Source organism: Ictidomys tridecemlineatus, chromosome 11 (assembly GCF_052094955.1).
Source record: "Ictidomys tridecemlineatus isolate mIctTri1 chromosome 11, mIctTri1.hap1, whole genome shotgun sequence".
Taxonomy (NCBI): Eukaryota; Metazoa; Chordata; class Mammalia; order Rodentia; family Sciuridae; genus Ictidomys; species Ictidomys tridecemlineatus.
Window position 1 is genome coordinate 19,953,800 of NC_135487.1, and position 20,943 is coordinate 19,974,742.

A 20,943-nucleotide genomic window follows, 5' to 3' on the forward strand; every position below is an offset into this window, starting at 1 on the left:
GAGGAGGGAAGTGGAGAATAGGATCCTGTGTTCACTGGGTGCTCTATGATTGCCCTAACTGTAGCTAACAGTCCTGGGCTTGGCCTTTGTTACTGCCCAGTCCCTTAACAGATATGTGACCTTATACATATAACTTCCTTTGGGTGGTTCAGTTTCTTGTATCTATAAAATGGTGACAATATTACAAAGACACAGAGAAATTATTGCAGTGAAAACCATAAGGCCCTATCTATAGAGATATAAGATGATATTAATGAAGGCAACAACTAAATATACTGATTGCTTTGAGACATGACATGGAACTGAAATAATGATTGCATGATTTGAAATCTCCTAATAACTATAATTATATCTTAAAATTGAGAAACATTTTTTATTCTTGATCTTATTTTTAATTGTACAGTTTCAGAATGAGATAATTTATATAATATGTGATTGTTATGATTTTTCTCTCAGACTGACATCTACAGACACCATTCCCAAAAGCAAATTTCTTGCCCTGGGATCCAAATTTCGATATAGCGGCCGGACTCAAGCTCAGACCAGGCAAGCTAGTGCTCTGATTGACAGGCCTGCCCCACACTTCGAGCGCACAGCAAGCAAACGGGCATCCCGGAGTCTCGATGGAGGTCTGTATTGAATACTAATGATTTCTTGTGATCCTAGTTCCTTAGAGAGAGATAAAGGAAGCACAGTTATCTATAAGAGAACCAAATTATCTCAGGTGCGCACAAATTCTTAGTGGTGGAATGGATGGTATCCTACTAATCGTCTATTTCAGTGGACGAATCTTAAGAAAAGGGGACTGCGATTCAGAGAGAATAGTGACTAGATCAGGATTTCACTGCTAGATAGTGATAGAGTGGGTGAAGGCAGGGAGGATTGAGGACCTATTTCAGATTGGGCAGTTCAATCTAAATTTAGAAGGTTCCCCTGAAGAGTATCATTTGAGACCTGAATTATGAGAAGTAGCCAGCCCGCCCAAAATCTAGGGGAAGAACATTCCACAAAAAGGAGAGGCAAGTACAAAGTGCTGCAAGTAGGAATGAGGCTGGTGTGTCCAGATCAGTGATGCCCCACAGAACTTTTTTTGCTGATGAAAATTCTATTAGTCACCTCTGTCCCTGTGATAAAATACCTGACAGAGAGGTTAAGGTGTATTTTGGCTCAGGTTTCAGTCCAAGGGTGGGCTGGCTTCATTATTTTGGGCCTGAGGTGAGGCAAACTGTCATGGTGGTGAGAATGTGTGGCCTTGCTCACCTCATGGCAGCCTGGAGCAGAGAGAAGGGAGCCTGGGACAAAATATAGCTTTCAAAGGCATGCCCCCATTGACCCACCTCCTCCAACCTAGGTCCTACCTTCTGAAGTTTCTATCACCTTCCATTAGTACCAACCAGCAGGAGACCAGAGCTTCAATACCTGGGCCTTTGGGGGACATTCCCGATATAAAGCATAACAGAAATCTTCTATTTTGTGATGTCCAACGTGGCCATTAAGAACTTGAAATGTGGAGCTAAGGTTTGGCCTAGCACATGTGAGGCACTGGGTTCCATTCTCAGCACCTCATTATAAATAAATAAATAAATAAAATAAAGGTACTATGTCTAACTACAACTCAAAAAAAAAATAATATGTGTGTGTGTGTGTGTATATATATAATATATATGAACTTGAAATGTAACTATGCAACTGAGGAACCAAATTTTAATTAGATATAAATTTAAATAGCCACATGTGGTTAGTAGCTCTCATATTGGAAGCACAGGTCTAGATTCTAGTAAACAAAGGGAAAAGGAATAGAAGATAAGAATAGTCAGAGAAGTAGGCATGGGCCACACACAGTAGGAGTTTTGATTTTATTTTACTTGCAGAAGGAAGCTTCCAGAGGGAGTGTTATAATTTGAAATCCTTTTTGAACAAGATTACTCAGAACTTGGGGTGAAGACTCCATGGAAGTGAGGGTAGATCCAGAAGCAGGGTGAATGCTGATGCAGGATCTAGGTGAGAAGTTGAGAGCTTGGCCCTGGTACTGGGAACAAAGACAGAGAAAAGTGGTCAGGGATACATCTTGGAGGCAGGGCTGACAGAATTGCTGATAAATACTTGACATGGTAAGGAAAAGAAAACTGAATTTTATTCCTGGGCTTGATCATTTAATGGAATGGGACACACTGGTAGAGAAGCAGAGTCGGGAATATAGAAATCCAAGATTTCTGGCTTGGAGTCACTCAGTCTTGGTGTCTTTGCCATACTCATCTAACACCATCAGGCATCTCCTTCCTTGTCAAGTAAGTCACCTTGTCCAATATTTTCTTCTAAAACTTATGCTGTTTGCATTTCATATTTAGATAAACAATCTATCTGGAATCTTCTTTTAATTTCTTTAATTGCTTTGTTGCTAGGTAGGACAGCCAACGTAATGCTGAATAAAAATTAGTGATTAGCATTCTTGTCTCATTCCCAAACTCAGGGAGAGAGTTGCAGTATTTCATCACTGAGTATGATGTTTGCTCTAGGTTTTGAGTACCTATACTCTATCACATAAGGAAGTTTTTTTTTTTTTTCATTCCTAGTTTTCTAAAAGTTTTTACCATGAATTAGTATTGACTTTTACCAGATACTTTTTACTTAATTGATATAATAAAGTGATTTTTTTCCTTTTTATGTTATATGTGGATTGCCTTGATTGACCAAGCATTCTTGGATTAAACTCAATTTGGGGGGCTGCGGATATGGCTCAAGTAGTAACACGCTCACCTGGCATGCATGAGGCACTGGGTTCGATCCTCAGCACCACATAAAAATAAAATAAAGATATTGTGTCCACTTAAAGCTAAAAAAATTAATATTTTTAAAAAATAAACTCAATTTGGTCATGATATGGTTTTTATATCATTTTAGAATTTTTACAATTGTAATCAGCTCTCCATACCTTCAGGTTCTGCATCTGTGAAATTATTTGGGAAAAAAACAAAACCAACTTTTTATCTAAGCTGAATGTATTACAGATTTTTTCTTATTATTCCCTAAACAGTACAGTATATATTACATAATACTTAAATTGTATTATGTTTTTTAAATAATGTAGGAATGATTTAAAGAATATGGGGGAAGTATGTATAGGTTACATGCAAATAGTAGGCCATTTTAAGGGACTTGACTCTCCTAGGAGAGTCCTGGAATCAATTTCATATGGATGTTAAGAGATAATAATATTTTCAAAAGAGAAATGGACATATAATTTTTCTTTCTTATAATGTTATGACCAGGTTTTTAAATTTTTTTAGAATGCCTTTATTTTATTTGTTTTTTATTTTTATGTGGTGCTGAGGATAGAACCCATTGCCTCATGCATGCTAGGCATGTGCTCTGCCACTGAGCTACAGCCCTAGCTCATGATCAGGTTTTAATATCACTTTTATGCTGGCCTCATAAAATAAATTGAGGATGGATTCCCACTTTTCCTATTCTCTGGAAGAGTTTGTGTAAGATTAGTGTTATTTCTTCTTTAATATTTGGAAGAATTCACCAATGAAGCTATGTAGTCCTAGTCCTTTACATATCTTTTAAGTATCTGAATTGCATATAAACAGAATAGAGAAAAATTTTATAGTTCTGTTTTCTTTTTCTCTGTGTGGGAGGGTTCTTTACTGGCAGATTTAGTGTCTTTATTAGATAAGAGACTATTACAATGTTCTGGTTCTTATTTCAGTTTTGATAAATTGTGTTTTTCTAGGGATTGTCTATTCCAGCTAATTTTCAAATTTATTGACACAAAGTTGAATATCTTTAATATCTATATGACCTGTAGCAGTGTTTTTGCATTCTAGATATTAGAAAGTTGTACTCCTTTTTTCTCTCCACTTCCCCCACAGTCTTGCTACAGATTCGTTAATTTTTGTTAATCTTTTCAAAGAATTAACATTAGGTTTTATTTCAGTGTGTATTTTAAGTTTAATTTATGCCAGCTCATACCTTTATTATTTGCATTACATTTTCATTGAGCTGTTCTTTCTCTAATCTCTTGAAATATTTATCTGTTGATGTTTGTTGTTCTTACAACTTAACCTGAGAATTTAAGCGACTTGTCTAAGGTCACAAAGATAGTCAGAACTAGAAGTAGGAGCTAGGACTATTCTCCCAAACATGTGCTTTTTACTCTTTCACCATGGTGACACTTTTTCTTTTAAGAAAGGAGAAAGTGGACTGGGGTTGCAGCTAAGTAGAAGAGCACTTGCCTAGCATGTGCGAGGCCCTGGGTTGGACTCTTAGCACCACATAAAAAAATAAACAAAATAAAGCCCATCAATGACTAAAAAATATTAAAAAGAAAGGAAGAAAGGAGAAAGTAAGTAGTTGTTAATAGTATTCATTGAGCATTCAGTATGTTATGGGCACTATTTTAAGCACTTTACATATCTTGTAAGTATTTGAACTGCATATAAACAGAGTAGAGAAAAAAACATTTTTTTAAATTTTTTAGTTGTAGATTGACACAATACCTTTATTTTATTTATTTTTTATGTGGTGCTGAGGATCGAACCCAGTGCCTCATGCATGCTAGGCAAGTGCTCTACCACTGAGCCACAACCCCAACCTTACAGAAAATTTTTATGGTTCTATTTTCATAGATATTCTTTTTTTCTGTGCTATCTTCTTGGAAACTGTTTTGAAACTATTTTTCATACCTTTTCCTAGATCTTTCTCCATCTTTCTTAAAAATTTTTTCCTATTGGGTCCACCCTCCTTTAAAAAAAAATAATATAACCCTCAATAGTAGAAACAATATATTAGGGAAACATTCAGAAAAATTACTTTATAAGGGGCCTCAATTTATGATACAAATGAGCACTCTTTCTCTTCTGTTTTGTCTGGTACTCAGAGCATCTGCTTCACCAGCTGGAGAACAAAACTGGTTCAGATCCCAGTTTTAAGATAGAGTATTAAGTCATAAAGATAGCTAATAATACGACAAGGATTTTTCAGCTTGTTGCACTTTTTGCTTTTCCAACCATTTCCATGTATTCCTATTTAATATTAGCAACCCAGTGAACAAGAGGTATTTAGGAACTCTTATTTTTATTCATGAGAAAACTAGAGCACCAAAAAGTTATGTAACTTACTAGGGTCACACCACCAGATAGTTCATTCTTGCCAAATGGTACTTGCCAGGGAAGTACATTTTTTTCATCTTTGGTACTTTAGTACAAAATATATGTCCAAGCCTCTCTGTTGGATGATCAGTCTGTTTGCAGTGGACCTGAGTATCAGCTGATTTTTGTTTGTTGTTCAAGATCTGTAGATGATTCATGTGGGCCCTCCGATAATGGGACCATTGATCCCCTGTACACCTGCTGAACCTGTATCATACTGGCAGAAATAGTGCCAGTAAGTAGCAGCTAGAAGCTTCCATTTACTCCGTGTGATGGTTTTGAGTTTTACTCTTGATTGCTCTGGTATATAACCAAGTTTCTATTGTTCTCAGCCAAGAGCAATATAATAACTGAAATTGTGGGTCTGTAAGAGTATCGCCATTGTACTTTTCTTTGTCTAGACCTTCAGAAATGGGAACTATTGAATATTTTAACTTAAGGGTTTTCTCGGGGTGAATGTTTTCTCTGGTAAATGAATGCTAATTACAATGGGGAGGGGAGCTTGGGATGAGTGGATAACTTTGGATGGGACAAAGGAGGAGGGGAGAGGACAATGGGGGTAGGAAAGATGGTGGAATGAGATGGATATCATTATCCTAGGTACATGTATAATTGCCTGAATGGCATTACTCCACTTCATGTACAACCAGAGAGGTTAAAAATTCTGCTCCATTTGTGTACAGTGAATCGAAGAGCTTTCTACACTCATATATAAACTGATTAGATAGAAAAAAATAAAGTTAAGGGTTTTCTGTATATGTACCAAAATCTTGAATAGTAACAAATTAATTAATAAAACTGAAGAGCCAAAATGTCTTCTTCTTTTTTTTTTTTTTTTTCCTCTCCAGTGCTGGGGATTGAACCTAGGGCCTTACACATGCTGGGCAAGAACTTTACTGAGCTGTATCCTTAGTCTCACACCAAAACATCTCAATAAAGCTGTTTTAAAAATCACCACTATGATATTTTATCATGATCCATAGTTTGCAATCTTCTTATTTAGAAAATGAAAGAAATTTGCCTCTCTTCAGGACTCCCAGGTGATATCTTTTCTTTGAATTTCATATCAGTATTTGCATAGTTTTTGCCCAACTTACTCTTAAAACATTAACCCATGACAAGAGAAATATAAGGACAAGTATAATGTTAGAAGTTATTAATATTTAGAGTTCATAAAATGTGTTTGTAGCCCTTGAGTACCCCTTCCCCAGCTATCCTATAGAGTTATTATCTTCCACATTTTATGAATGTTAATACTGAGGTTTGAAAAATTAGGTTCCTTGCACTAGGTCACATTACTGTGTGTGACTAACATAAGTTTGGGCTGAAGACTCATGATTTGGTCTTTGCCCTATTCCATACTGCCTTTTCACAATCAGTGCTGTTCATTGTAATGCTTCTATTTTTCCTATTCTTAACTGTTTTCACCTTTGTTTCTAACCCTCAGTCTTTACATTTATACCTACACTTCCACATACAATACAGATTTCCAAGGCTAGGAATGCTAAAGACAAATCATTTGGCTCTGCAATATTAGTATTGGATTAAAACCAAATTCAAGTGGCAAAATAACACATGGTGAGAGCATGGGCTATGTTTCTGTGATGGCAAGCAGAGTTGAATTAATTCTTTGAGAGGAGGTGTGAATACACATGTATAATGATACTTTAACACAACTGTGAGCAAAATATTTTGTCACATTCCCCTGTTTTGTTAGGCTTGGTCTGCCATCTGCCATTCTTGCGTTGACTGGTTTAGAGCACCCGTGTGTATCAGAGACTTGCAAGAGGCCACAGTTTGTTCATTGAGTAATAAGCATTTCTTTCTTGGTGTTGTATATAGGAAGTAATTGTAAATTTCAATTTATTAATTCATTCTGGTTTAAGGAAGTACTTTGTTTTACTTAAATTTTGCATCTTATAAATCTAAATGTGTTAAAATAGTTTATATACAGTATAGTCAGTTTAAGGAAAGAAAATGTGTAATAAACATTTTAAGATTTCCATGAAAAATAAAATTAAAAAGTTTCAGTTTAAGAAAGAATAATGAGGGCTGGGATTGTGGCTCAGTGGCAGAGTGCTTGCCTCACACATATGAGGTTTGATGCTCAGCACCACATAAAAATAAGTAAATAAATAAAGGTATTGTGTCCATCTACAATTAAAAATTTTTTTTAAAGAATAATGATATTATTAGACTATTAAATCATAGCTGGGCTCAATGGTGCATGCCTGTAATCCCAGCTACTTAGGCTGAATATAATATAATTCAAGAGAATCTCAAAATAAAATTAAATAAAGGGCTGGGGATATAGCTCAGCGGAGGTGGAACACTCGCCTAACATGTGAGAGGCCCTGGGTTCAATCCCCAGTACTACAAAAGAGTTATTTGGCCCGGTGTCCTTAAAGTAGTATAGTGGCTCTGGACTCACTCATTCTTCCCTTTTCCCCTTCTCACACAGCAGCAGCTGCTGATTCAGCAGACCGAAGTCCTCGGCCCACCTCTGCACCAGCCATTGCTCAGAGTCAGGTCACTGAGGGCAACGGCCCAGAGGAATCTGCCAAAAAAACACCAAAGGAAACAGTGAAGGTTGAAGGGAAAAGAGAAGAGGAGCCACCGGAGCAAGCTGAGCCAGAGCCCACAGAAGCATGGAAGGTACATCAATCCACATATCAAGCCAATTCACTTTCTGATTTAGAGATCTCAACTCCTTAACTAGGAAAGTTTTCAAAGAAACAGAGTCTTGTACAGTCGCAACAAAGTTATTACTTCCTCATTCTTTCTGAAAGATGCCATCTCTCATGAACCTATAACATTTTCCTAAATTATGTTATAAAGACTATAAGCTATCCCAGAAGTTTTCAGGTGATCCACCCCTTGACCCAATTTAATATTAGAAAATTGGGATTATAAAACACACTAGCTTGGTTGATTGCTTTTTAAAATATTTTTCACTCACTCAAAAGGAATCTCCATCTTGCTTAGGAGTGAGCTCTGCTATTGTAATTAAAATACAATTTGATTTCCTAAGATGGATGTATGTGCAACATTTCAAAAGACTGGGTATTACAGAAAGCACATTTATGTGGTTGTTTAAATTGTAAGCAGCTAATAAGAAGGGGAACATCCATTATGTGGGAGAGGTTAGGCTGCTAGTTGCTTCAATTCTGAGTTGATTGTACCCATAGTCAGTGCACCAAGTTGAAAAATCAACAATTTAATTAGCAATTTTCCCAGAAGTAATAGTTACTGGGCTTTAAAAAAATATACATGTTTATAAGTTTTTAAACATATTTAAGCAGTGATGGAGTTGAGGTGCTAGTTCAGGTTTCTAAAATTAAATGTGACCAACAAAAATTATGAGAGGCAGTCTCGTAAGAAAAATGTCATTCATGAGAAGAATTACATTTTAGATATTGTTTAAAAATTTAAAACTAAGATTTCAGTGATTGCATATGGATTAATCCTGTTCTTTTGGAGACAGATCAATATCTAATTTATCTATATAACAGTGGGCAATCTGGTTCTGTTTCAACTATATTTAAAAAAAAATGACATACAGCTTTACTGTCCTTTTAAGACTATCCTGAGTTCAGAGAGAATAAAAACTCTAGTGAAGGGTGAGTGTTGTCATTTTTGTAGCTAGCCAAATGTCCATGACATTATTGGTCATTAGGTTCCAAGTAAACAATGCTTTTATGTTAGCCTACCTGCTCAGTTTTTAATGTTAGGGTATATCATCTGGCACTGTTCACTATGCCTCTGTTCTTACATTAACTAGAACCTGTTGGGTTGTGGGAGTAGTCAGGGGACTCTTCCATCTGGCTAACTGTTCTCTGGCTCTCTGCTGACCTGCTGTTCTCCTTTTGTCTGTAAGAGAGACAAGTTATCTTTAAAAATAGGTTCTCTTTTTGGAGGATCAAATATCATAAAGACATAGGGAAGATCAATGGAGCAGAAGAAGGAACAGGAATGGGGAGGAAATGTGGAAGGAATTTAACAAAATCACGTTATGTACATATATATACACACACACAGGGAATTTCACCCTTTTGTATATGTAGAAAGCACCAATCTAAAATAAACCAATGAAGACTGGGGTTGTGGCTCAGTGGCAAAGCACTTGCCTGACTTATGTGAGGCACTGGGTTTGAGCCTCAGCACCACATAAAAATAAATAAATAAAATAAAGGTATTATGTCAATTTACAACTAAAAAATAAAAAGATAAATGAGTGAAAGGAAGATAGTAGAGGAAAAAGAAGAGAGAAAGGGAAGAGAAGTGGAGGGAACGGGGACTGAAATGTAGTAAATCAAATTCCATGCATATATAAAGTGATATACATAACTCCTATGATGATATAACTCCTATGCATAACTATAATGCTTTAATTAAAAAAAAAAACAGGTTCCTGTTGCTCTTGGGACCTCCAGTAAAATGACAAAAACACTCCATGGTATATTACTTTAAGTGCTAAAGGCCGGGGCGACGGGGGTCTTATTTCCACTTAATTCTATATAAATATGTGTTTTGAAATGCTCATGTGGAATGTTGAAATGAAACTGAAAACCACTTCTGATAGCCTACTACTGCAGTACTAGTGGCAGAATCAAGGGTGAATCTGAGCTGATTTCATTTATAGCAGTTAGAAAATAATTATGGCAGTTACTTGAAGACATGTATTATATAAAGCAACAGTAATAATAAAGTAACTTTATAATTGTGAAAATTTCATTATCTAACACTAGTTTGATGCCAGACAGTGCTAGCTTTTTATCATTTCCAGTCTTTCCACAAAGTCTGTTCTGCAGTTGTGGAAGCAACTCTCCTCCATGTATATCTCTATCTCATTTAATGTTCCCCATAGGGTTATGAGTAGAACTACTGTGTGCTACTTGGTCTCAATTCTTTTTCTGGTGTTGCCCAGGCTAGCCTGAAACTCCTGGGCTCAGGTTGATTCTTCTGCCAGCCTCCTGAGTAGCTGGGACTACAGGTTGTCCCACTGCTCCTAGTTTTTTGACCTCAATTCTTAAACTGAAGTAGAAGCTCTTAATTTCCTGCTGTTGGATTGCTGAGAACACAAAAAGATATTTAAACAAGGAATTTATGCTTTATAAAACAATTAATACTGCTATTTTGCTAAGTGTATATAATTCTATGATGACATTGTCTTCATTTTGTGAATAAGATAACTTTAAGTTCAGACAAGTGAAATAACTTGTTGACAGCCACATAGTAAGTGGGCTGATATTCAGAGTAGAAAGAATCCAATTGTTAATTACCCCTGGTAATTTAAAAGTGCTATAGCTGGATGTGCTTATGATTTGACAATATTTCAAAGTATGGTATTCTTTTGATTTTTACATTTAGTCCTAGAGGAAGTAACACAGTGACATTGTATTCCAAGGTAATGCTGCTTAGCATGATTAAAAAGAATATATAAAACCACAGGTTGGTGAGGTTCTGTAAAGAATTTAATGACACGGGTGGGCTCTGTGGTACACACCCGCGATCCCAGCCATCCAGGAGGCAGGAGGATAGAAACGTTGAGGCAACCTGGACACCTTGCAAGACCCTTTCTCAAAAATAATAGAGGACTGGCAGTGTAGCTCAGGTAGAGCATCCCTGGGTACAATCCCAGAATTGGGGGTGGTAGGTGAAGAAGATGAAGAAAGAAAATAATTTAATGATACAAAATGATTAACTTAACCTTTAATTAAAAATCCATTTTCTAATTTTGAAATATCCAATATTTTAGGCAGTTCTCACTCTATTATACATTTAATAATGTATCTGTGGTTTTTTTTAATAAGTACTTCATTTTCTGTGTATAAAATGACTGTTACTAAAGGTATTTCAAAGCTACACAGGAGACCTTCACTATTCTTTTCACTATTGAGGATGAATCTTGCCCTTCCCCAAAACACATGAGCTATAACCCCCTAGAGAGGAGCTGGTGGAGAGCTGAGTGTTGCTGCTGAGTCCTGTGTGTGTTATTTATAAAACAACCCTGGAAGTAATTGCATGTGTCAGTTACAATTTGGATGTTTATTTTGATGTTTTGTGGTATAATAAACTGAAGAGTGAAATTGCCTCCTTAAATATTTTGATCAACTAACAAAATCCGTCATATTACCTGTTCAGTGTCATGTTATTATATGTGTTTTAACTATAAAAATTTTATTTCTATCATGTATAAAATGATATTTTTATTTATAAATTTATTTTTTAATCATAAGAAAGAAAAGGCAAAACAAAAACATGACTATAGTATCAAATAAGCCTAAGTTATTTTTAGTGAGTAGTTTTTTTTAATAAATAGTACAAAAATGGTTTCCTTCATTGATAGGGTGAGTACCTGCATTTTCTCTTTTGGTGATGTGGTTGATTGTCCATGTGGCCTGGTCAGCTTTACAGCTATGGTGGTGAACTAACACGTTGCCACCACCAGGAAGACGTGCCCCTAACACCCGCCCTGAGACTGCATCATCCTGTTTCTAACCAGCGTAACGATGCAGCTTGTTTGGAAGCAATGCTATTCATGGAAACCTACTAACCTATACTGTTTTTACCACTTTATTTCTTAAATGTAGGTGGAAAAAACCCACATCGAGGTCACAGTACCCACCTCAAATGGTGACCAAACACAGGTTTGTGCCAACAGGCCACTTGTTCCTTTTTCCCTCCACTCCCTCAGTTTTTTCTTCTCCCTCACTCCCTTTTCCTTAAAAATAAAATAGATTGACGGTTCAAGCAAACTTCAATGAGCCAATATTTTGTTATTTTTTTTCTTTTTTGAATTATGGCAAAACAGAAGCTTGCAGAAAAACCCGAAGATCTGATAAGAATGAGGAAGGTTAGCCATGTTCATCTTCACAAAGCTACATTGCCATTTCACCCGTGCTGACTTACAATTCATTAAAAAGACAGTGATCCATTCTTTTCATTGATTTCTCTTAATCAGAACTTACTTTAAAAGGACAGTTATAGCCCAGTGTAGTGACACACCCTGTAGTTCCCATGGCTTGGGAGGTTGAGGCAGGAGGACCATAAGTTTGAGGGTAGCCTCAGCAACTTACTGAAGCCCTAAACAACTTAGGGATGATACCTTATCTCAAAGTACAAAATAAAAAGAACACACACACACACCAAAGAAATTATAATCTTATACTATTTTCTTTAAAGATTTTGTTGGTCTAATGTGGTGGTGAACACCTGTAATCCCAGCTATTTACAAGGCTGAGGCAGGATTATGGCAAATTCAACCCAGCCTGGGCAATTTAGCAAGATCCTGTCTCAAAATAAAAAAATAAAAAGGGGTAGGGATGTGGCTCAGTGGTAGAGCATCCCTGGGTTCAATCCCAGTATCAGGAAAAAAAATTTTTTTGTTCAACTTAAAATATCTTTTTTCTTTTAACAAAATGAAATAACCAGTGAGGTTATTTCATAAAACCTATCTTTTACATTCAAACTTTATAAGAACTATGCCACAATGGCATCCCATTTTTGGAATCATTTGTGATATTTTATACATATTTATCATGAAAGGCATCATAGCAGCAGCTCCCAGTGTTGTTAATAGCTACATGTTTGACTGTTGTGTGCCTCATTCCTCCCTGCTGCAGAAGAGATGAATCAGTTCTTACTGAGTATATTTATTGGCCAATTATAAAATGCCCATAGATCTTTTTTTATAAAAGATATTAGAGATCTAGATGCTACAGTATTACTAAGTATGAAATACCTTCAAAAAGCTAAATAATGTTTTAGATCATTTTTCCACTCTATAGTGCCTGGAATTTCAAAGCTTTTCAAAGTTATATATTGTTTTAGGGTAATGTTCAAATAGTTCAGTTTCAAAAATGAACATGTAACAGCTTATTACCTAAGAATCCAATGAAGCCAGGAACACTGTCTATTTAAATAACGTCATCACAGTCTCTCATCATTCATCAATAAGGTCATCCATCTTCCAGCGGTAATCATGTTCTCCGTGTGTCCTTGTGGTTCTGTGACCATTTCATGTTGGCATATGCTGTGCTGCAGACATTTAATTTACGTATTTTTTTTGGTTTGCCAATTTGCAGTTTTTTCCTGCAAGAACAACTTTTTAATTTTTTATGCTTTTCTGTTTTTCCCCCCTTTCATTTTCACAGAAAAAGAGAGAGAGACTAGATGGTGAAAACATTTATATCAGACATAGCAATTTAATGTTGGAGGTTTGTATGAACTTGAAGCTTATTTCAGTTGGTTGCCTGGAACCTTCTGCATTCTTTACTGACCCCCTTTTCTTCATTCTATGCTGCATTTGGTTTTGCATGCCACTGCATGAAATGATTTTAGGTTTAAAATGCTTTTGCATGTTGGTAAACATGAAGATATGCAACCATCTCTCCTGGTTATTTTTAGTTTCCATCTCTCATGCTATCTAAAAAAAAAAATATATGATTGGGACTACCTCTGGTAGTCATGGTTCCATTATTTTACCCATATTTCAGAAAGTTCTACATCACTGCTTAAAGTTCCTTGAATTTTTCAAGAGTATAAATTTCTATATATTCCAAGAAGCAAATTGCAGTTTTCATTTTCTGAACCAAGGCAGTGTGAAAAAGTAAGAAAAATTATCACAATTCAGAATGGACTTGAAATATTGGGAGTGTAGCCCAGTGGCAGAGCACTTACCTAGCATGAGTGAGGCTCTAGGTTCAATCTCCAGCACCGAAAGAAAAAAAAAATAATGAAGATGGGATGGGCCAGGGATGTGGGTGGGGGAGTAAAATATAAGAACGACAGAAGGGAGCCTAACATTTAATGTAGTTACTATAAGATGATTTCATCTTGAAAAACAAAACTGGAAGTGTGGGATTTTTATTTAAGATGTGAAAACAAGGGGCTAGGGTTGTGAGTCAGTGGTAGAGTGCTCGCCTAGCATGCATGAAGCACTAGGTTCGATCCTCAGCACCACATGAATATAAAATATATTGTGTCCACCTAGAAAACTAAAAAAATATAAATATTTTTTAAAAATAAATAAATAAGTAAAGATGTGAAAACAAGCATAGCTGATAAATTGGAAAAGGTAGGATCTGAATTAGGGATTACACAACTATTAAATTGCACTATTTAATTCCTGTCTGCTACAGGAATTATAAGGTCATTTTCCTACTATGTTTGACATTGGCCAGATTGTTACCAGACCTGTATTATTATACTTTATCTAGTTTTGGGCTCCATGTTGGATAGGAAAATGTAAAACTAATTAGGTAAAGGAAAGTTTATGAGAAAAAAGTTAGAAAACTAGATTGTTCCATGTGGAAAAACCTGAACTCAAGTTAGTTTATACTTCAGAAAAACTCTTGTATAGATGACCAGATTATTCTATAGCTCCACTCAGTGCAGAACCATAAGAGATGAGTGTGAACTCTTTCATCAGGGGTATATAGTAGCTTAACTATAAAGGAACTGTAAATTACTGGAAGATGAATAAACATGATTCCTGTCTTCAGGAAGCTTATAATGTGTAAACTGGTGAGGAAAGAAACAAAAAGTTAGTAAATAGCAATAAATGATTGTAAGTTATTGTAGACTCCGCATAGGAAATAAACAGTATGCTGTGTTGACAAAGGAATAATGGACAGGGGAGGTCTCTCTAAAGATAATATTTTAATTGGGACCCAAAAGGTGAACAAAAATGTAAATATTATTAAACTGGAAGTTTTAAGTAACTTTAAAAGACAGATCTCTGTTTAATATATGGGATTCTAATAATTATTCAATCTCACTTTTTGCCAATACCTATATTTTGATATAGCACCTGCTATTTATAAGGTACTCTGATTAAAGAAATGAAAATTATGGTCAGCCTTCATTCAACATATACTGTGTGGTAGGCATAGTACTGAGTGCTTTACATACATTTGTCTCTTACAACATGAAGTTTTCCAAGGACTCTTGGATATTTCAGACTTGGAAACTAGATCACTTTGTTTTAGCCCATATCTGAGACTAGACCTGAAACATTCTGTCTTCTGAGATTAGGAAGGAAAATAAATGGCGGTTGCTGTCCTTGGCTCAGCAATGTGACATCTCCAGACCCTAAATATATTTCCTGACTAGTCCATCTTCGGTGCTTCCTCTTAACTGGAACCTACAGTACCAATCATATATTTGTCAACTATTCCATCAGGTGTGTTATGGCTTCTGAGACTCATGAAGTCCCTGTGTGTGGTGTGCTTTTTCCCTTGGCATTTCACTGACAGCCATGAGAGGGGATTTATAAATAAGTGTGTTTGAAAATTAAAACTACTAACTGACTTTGGAGAACATTTTATATTTAATGAAATGCTTGGTTTGATTGCTACTAAAATGATAAGATGATAGGCATCAAAAATCGTCTAACCTAAACACAGCCAAAATAATTTGACTGACCACCATTCTTTAGTTATTGTAAAAAGTGCCTCCCCACAAGGAAGGTCTCTCAAGTTATCTGTCACCTTAGCATTTTTTTTTTTTTTAAGCATCCCTCTTCCCCCCTTCTCCTACCCCACCCCCACTAATGCTTTGTTCTGGCACAAATAAGGTCGAGTTCATTTTTAGATCTACCACCTCCTCCTCCATCTCCCAGAGAGAACCTGTAGCAAATATCTATGACAGGTTCTATTTGGAACAGGTCCCTTTGAGATCTTAATTTTATACTTCTGTGCCCCCACAGGTTTTCAGCAAAGCCAGCTAAGAAGGATGGAGAAAGCTTCCTCAGAAGCTCCTGGTTTTATAAAAAAAAAAAATATTTTCTCAGGTTCCAAGCCAGTCAAAAGCTAGGCAAGAAGAGTAACAAATCACCAGTCACTCATATTAAGAGCTAGCTCAGAGAGTTGTGATTTTACCATTGCATCTCTTGCTCATTTTTATTTTGCTCCATTCACACGTTTAACCCCTCGAATGTGCTGAGTTTTTCTTGGCCCAAACAGATTTAATTTCCACTCAGGAGCCGGGACACAGGGCCCAACCCTGATCTTTGAGTGAGCTTGTTTAAGCTTTTCTTTAGCTAGTGAACACTCTTTCCTTCCTTTCAGTTAGAGCAAAAGAGCAAACTGCTGTTTCCCCTTAGTGCAACCCATATTCACACAATAGACTCTCATTTCATCCCAGTAAGCAAGAGATGGCTCTACAGGGAAACTACCGGGTTGCCTTTTTTGTTTAGTTTTTTCTTTGGCTCATCTCAAAGCAAATATGCATAGGTCATTCTTGCAAAAATAAGGAACTAGAAAATGAATTTTTTGAATGAATACATCCAGAATCAAAATTGTCATGTGGGCTGGGAGTGTAGCACAGTGGTGGAGTGCTTGCCTGGCATATTCGAGGCCATTTGTTCATCCCCAGCACCACCAAAAAAGTTTTCTTAGGACTGGAGATGTACCACAGTGGTACAGAGCACCCCTGCATTCCAACCTCAGTACTATAAACAAACAAAAATTGTTTTCATGTGTCTCACTGGTTCTTTTTCCTATGCTATTTTTTTTCCTTTTATATTGCTTTTGAAAAAAGTTTTATTTAGTTGAAGCACATATTGCCCTTAGAAAGAACTTTTTAAAACTAATTTTTATTTAAATTAGTTTTCTTTTTTCTTTCTTTTAGAATGAAGCTGTCTCCAACAGAGCCAAAAAAGAAAGACTAATCCCAAAATTCATACAGCATATTAGGAGATATATTTAGCATTATACTTTCCTTGGATACAGAACTGCCCTGATAAACACAGGATTTTTTACAGTCATAAAGTGATGGGCTCCAAATATTGTGATCTCAAGCTCAAACTATTGAGGTTTTTTGGACAAAGAACATTTGAGTCTTTGTCTTCAATTTATATTTACCAACCTATTTTTGGTGAAGTGTCCTTTTTGAAAGTTATCATATACTTATTTTAAATAAATCTGAATATTTCTAGCCCATGCTTTATTAACATTAGTTTTGATCATTTCTTCCTGGAATATTCCTTTAAAGAGCTTGCCTCTACCTCTAGTTGCCCAGTATCCAAATCTGCTGGAACAGTTGAATTATTTTAAATTGTCAAGGAGATATATAAGGTATTTGACAAACTCTTATGGTCCTTTCCAATCCAGTGAAAGTTATTGGAAGAAAGTTTTTTTTTGTGTGTATGTAAGGTATTAAGGATCAAACCCAGGACCTTGCACATGCCTGGCAAGTGCCCTACCACTGAGCTTATGTCCTCAGCCCTAGAATGTCTCTATTTCAAATCATACTAAGGATTGATGTGAAACTGTTAGAAACTGGAAACATAAGGGCTGGAGCTATAGCCTAGTGGCAGAGCACTTGCCTGGCATGTGTGAGGCACTGGGTTAGATCCTTAGCACCACATAAAAAATAAGCAAATTTTTTTAAAAAGGCATGCTATCCATATACAAGTACAAAAAATAAAAATAATAATAAAAAAGAAACTGGAAACATGATATTCTTTTTTCTTTTTTATTTTTTTAGATGGACACAACACAATGCCTTTATTTTTTTATATGGTGCTGAGGATTGAACCCGGGTCCTGCCCATGCTAGGCGAGTGCTCTACCACTGAGCCACAATCCCAGCCCCAATATTCTTTATAATATTCATAAAGAAGAAAAACCATTATGTTCATACTCCTGAGCAATTTTTCAGAGGTAGTAACAATCGATTTTGGGAGCTTTAACTAGGAATTTTAGTAATAAATTCTTATATTTAAAAAGGGCTATTCCTGTTTATCAAAAAGAAAGAACAGCTTCTTAGTAGTACAGTAGTAAAACTATCTCCATTACAAATAGGATACTATTCGATGGTAACTCACCAGGGCACAGTCGTTAGTGGAAAGTGGAATCTTTCACCCTGTCCTTCATTTAACAGTTTATCTGTTGCTATCTCCATCCTGCCTGAGCTGAGCCTAAATCATTTCTTATCAAGCTGAGGCTAGCTGAATTGTGGGATTACCTTCTTGGGTTGAGGAGCTGGAGATCTGGTTTTACATCATGTTAGGAAGAAGAGTCATAAAATGAAGGAGTGAACTCTTGGGGTTATGTAATAGCTAAAGCTGTAGGGTTGTGATGCTTCACTGCTTCTAAGAAAAGCATCTTGCTTTTAAATTAAAAAAAAAAATCAAGCAAATATACCATGTTGTATATTTACAATTTGAATGTCATTTGTGGGTTAGTAACATCTATCCTGGATGTGGTGTGTTTTCTACCAGCGCCCAGTCTCTGTTGGGTTGCCTTTGGTGTATTTTTTTTGTCCCAGTTATTTATTGTTTTGCATCATTGTCCTTCCTGCTGTAGGATTTGGACAAAAGTCAAGAAGAGATCAAAAAACATCATGCCAGCATTAGTGAGCTGAAAAAGAACTTCATGGAGTCTGTGCCAGAACCACGGCCCAGCGAATGGGATAAACGCTTGTCTACTCATTCCCCGTTCCGGACGCTTAACATCAACGGGCAAATCCCCACAGGAGAAGGAGTGAGTACTGTGTCTACATGACTGACTGTGAGAACGAATGGAGTAAGGTTTTCATGTGTTAGTGGTCTGCATCTGAAAGTCTAGAGCTGAAATTTAGCTTTGGTGCCTCAACAGTTCATTTTAGTTTTAAAGCATTCGCAATCAGACATTTATTTTTTAAGTCATGAAGCCAACCCAGTTCAATTGTGGAAGTCATTTAGATTTACTAGTAGATGATTAGGCTCTGAGAATGATCTCTGCAGCTGCATGCTTCTGACTAGTGTGTGTTTATAAATTGACCATAAGCCAAGAAAGCCTTGCGTATATTCAGAATGTGCCTCCCAAGACCAGAAAGTTTACTAAATTTAGTAAAGTCAAAATTGGAAAGGGATTAGCATTTTTTTAAAACTTTATTTGACCATTTGTGCAACTTAAAAATGTCTGGAATGATTGCCCACAATTATATAATAAGCCAAGGAGGCCTTTAAGCCAGAGAATGCAAAACACCAAGTATCAATGATTGTATTTCAATTTTAGAAGAATAACTTTTAATATGCTTTATAAGATAGTGTTAATTAGAAGAAGTCAGAGATACCGTTCAGGGGATTTTCTTTCTCTGTTATTATTGTTGTTACTTTTGAACTCCTACACCTGAAAAAAAAAATGTATTTGTTTAATGAAAAGATCTTGTAAATTACCTTGGGTATATCTCCAAAAAATCTTTTATCTCCAGCCAGTACACATTAGGTATTTATATAATGAGTGTTGAACTATTCTTAAATTATGTGCTTTCTTCCCCGTGAACAATAGCAATTCTAGTAAGAACTGTAAATTTGTCCTAATTAAAAACCTGCAGTTCAGCAAGCTGCAGTGGTGTGAACTATAGTCTCAGCTACTTGGGCTGAGGCAAGAGAGTGCTTGAGTCCAGAAGTTTGAGGCAGGTCTTTGCAACATAGTAAGACCCTGTGTCAAAAACCAAATAAACAAACAACCCGAGAGAGAGAGAGAGAGAGAGAGAGAGAGAGAGAGAGAGAGAGAGAGAGAGAGAGAGAGAGAGAGAGAGAGAGAAAAGAAAAACCAACTGGTTTTTTCTAATTTTCAGAATTCTTGGTTTTATTGTTTAGTTTCTAGAACTGGAGAAGGAGAGAAAAGTTGATCCACAAAGGGGGTACTTTTTGTATTTTTCAAAATGTGATTAAAATTGACTAACAATTCTCCAAATAGTTTTACAAGTAAGACTGGAGAATACTTGAATAATGAACAGTCAAAGTAGAGTTTCTAAGGATGATAGCACAGTGGTATTCCTACTCATTGTCCCCTCAGTTCCATTCCCTAATCTAAAGGGACATTAGTCATATTCTGAATCTAGGGCATATATCCTAAACTGGGACAATAACCCTGCTTTCTGGGTAAGACTACCCCTCTCAGTGTTAGATATTTCATTTAGATATATTCCTAATAATAAGAATCATAAATGTCCAGCAGGAATTGTGGCTTCATTTGATTGAGAGGTTCTGGCCAACTGAAGCCTAACTGATTTTGAACAATTCATTTATCTTGCTGGGCCCCCATTTATGGAGTAGGTGATCTGTAATGTCCTTGTAACTCTAAAATCTTACGAATGAGAAAATGGCTTGTTGCTATCTTACCTACTAACCCTAGCTGAAAACCAAAACTGCATATTTTCCAGAAGTTTTATTTTTGACTTTGTACAGTTCAACTACTTTGAAAAAATAACTGGGTGCTGTCTTCCATAATATTGGGTAAATTTGTATCAGTCTCCATTTCCAGAAAATATCTTAAGTCTTTTAATAGAAACCCTTTAGAAATTATCTTAGGACTGGTTTTGGGAATGGCAATGTCATTCTGTGGACTTTAAAGAAGTGACTTTTTATAAAATAAATGAGGCCCATGAGGAATACTTGAATAATTTTGGCTCTATGCTTACGTATATTTACCTCTCTAAATGAGTAATGGAATGAATAAGAATGGTATCATAACTTTTTATATTAGGATAATTCCATTTTCTGGAATATCTTACTTTTTCTTTCGTAATTAGGATAGTATTTCTGTCTCTGGGCTTACCTCTTCCACCTTTGATAGCATGGTTGTTGCATTGCAAGGCAACTGAATTCTATTGTAATTTGTGTATGACCAGGTGAAGAAAACCTCTGTCCTCCCCTCGGAAAGAAAGGTTGGTGGGCCAGAGGTAAAGCTGCTGTTGCAACTTATGCTTCTCAATCAGAATTTGCTCTTGTCATGGCACTAAGCAGAAAATCCCCACAGAACTGAACAACAGCTGCTGGATAATTTTTTTCTTTT

General features: G+C 36.1%; 1 protein-coding gene across 34 annotated transcripts in view; it reads left to right on the top strand.

Annotated features, from left to right (window-relative positions):
• Epb41 (erythrocyte membrane protein band 4.1) overlaps positions 1-20,943 on the top strand; it is a 169,419-nt gene that overhangs the window by 112,593 nt on the left and 35,883 nt on the right. For 11 of the 34 annotated variants that reach the window (XR_013427637.1, XR_013427638.1, XM_078025735.1 and 8 more), the window contains 7 exons: positions 457-629; positions 7,615-7,808; positions 11,747-11,803; positions 11,968-12,009; positions 13,310-13,372; positions 18,466-18,642; positions 20,780-20,830. Coding sequence is in view for 32 of the 34 variants with exons in the window: in XM_078025735.1 (XP_077881861.1) it covers positions 457-629; positions 7,615-7,808; positions 11,747-11,803; positions 11,968-12,009; positions 13,310-13,372; positions 18,466-18,642; positions 20,780-20,830 (757 nt within the window). In the remaining 2 variants the exon portion in view is untranslated. The remainder of the gene's footprint in view (positions 1-456; positions 630-7,614; positions 7,809-11,746; positions 11,804-11,967; positions 12,010-13,309; positions 13,373-18,465; positions 18,643-20,779; positions 20,831-20,943) is intronic. The other 23 variants (XM_078025739.1, XM_078025759.1, XM_078025748.1 and 20 more) reach the window with 13 other exon arrangements.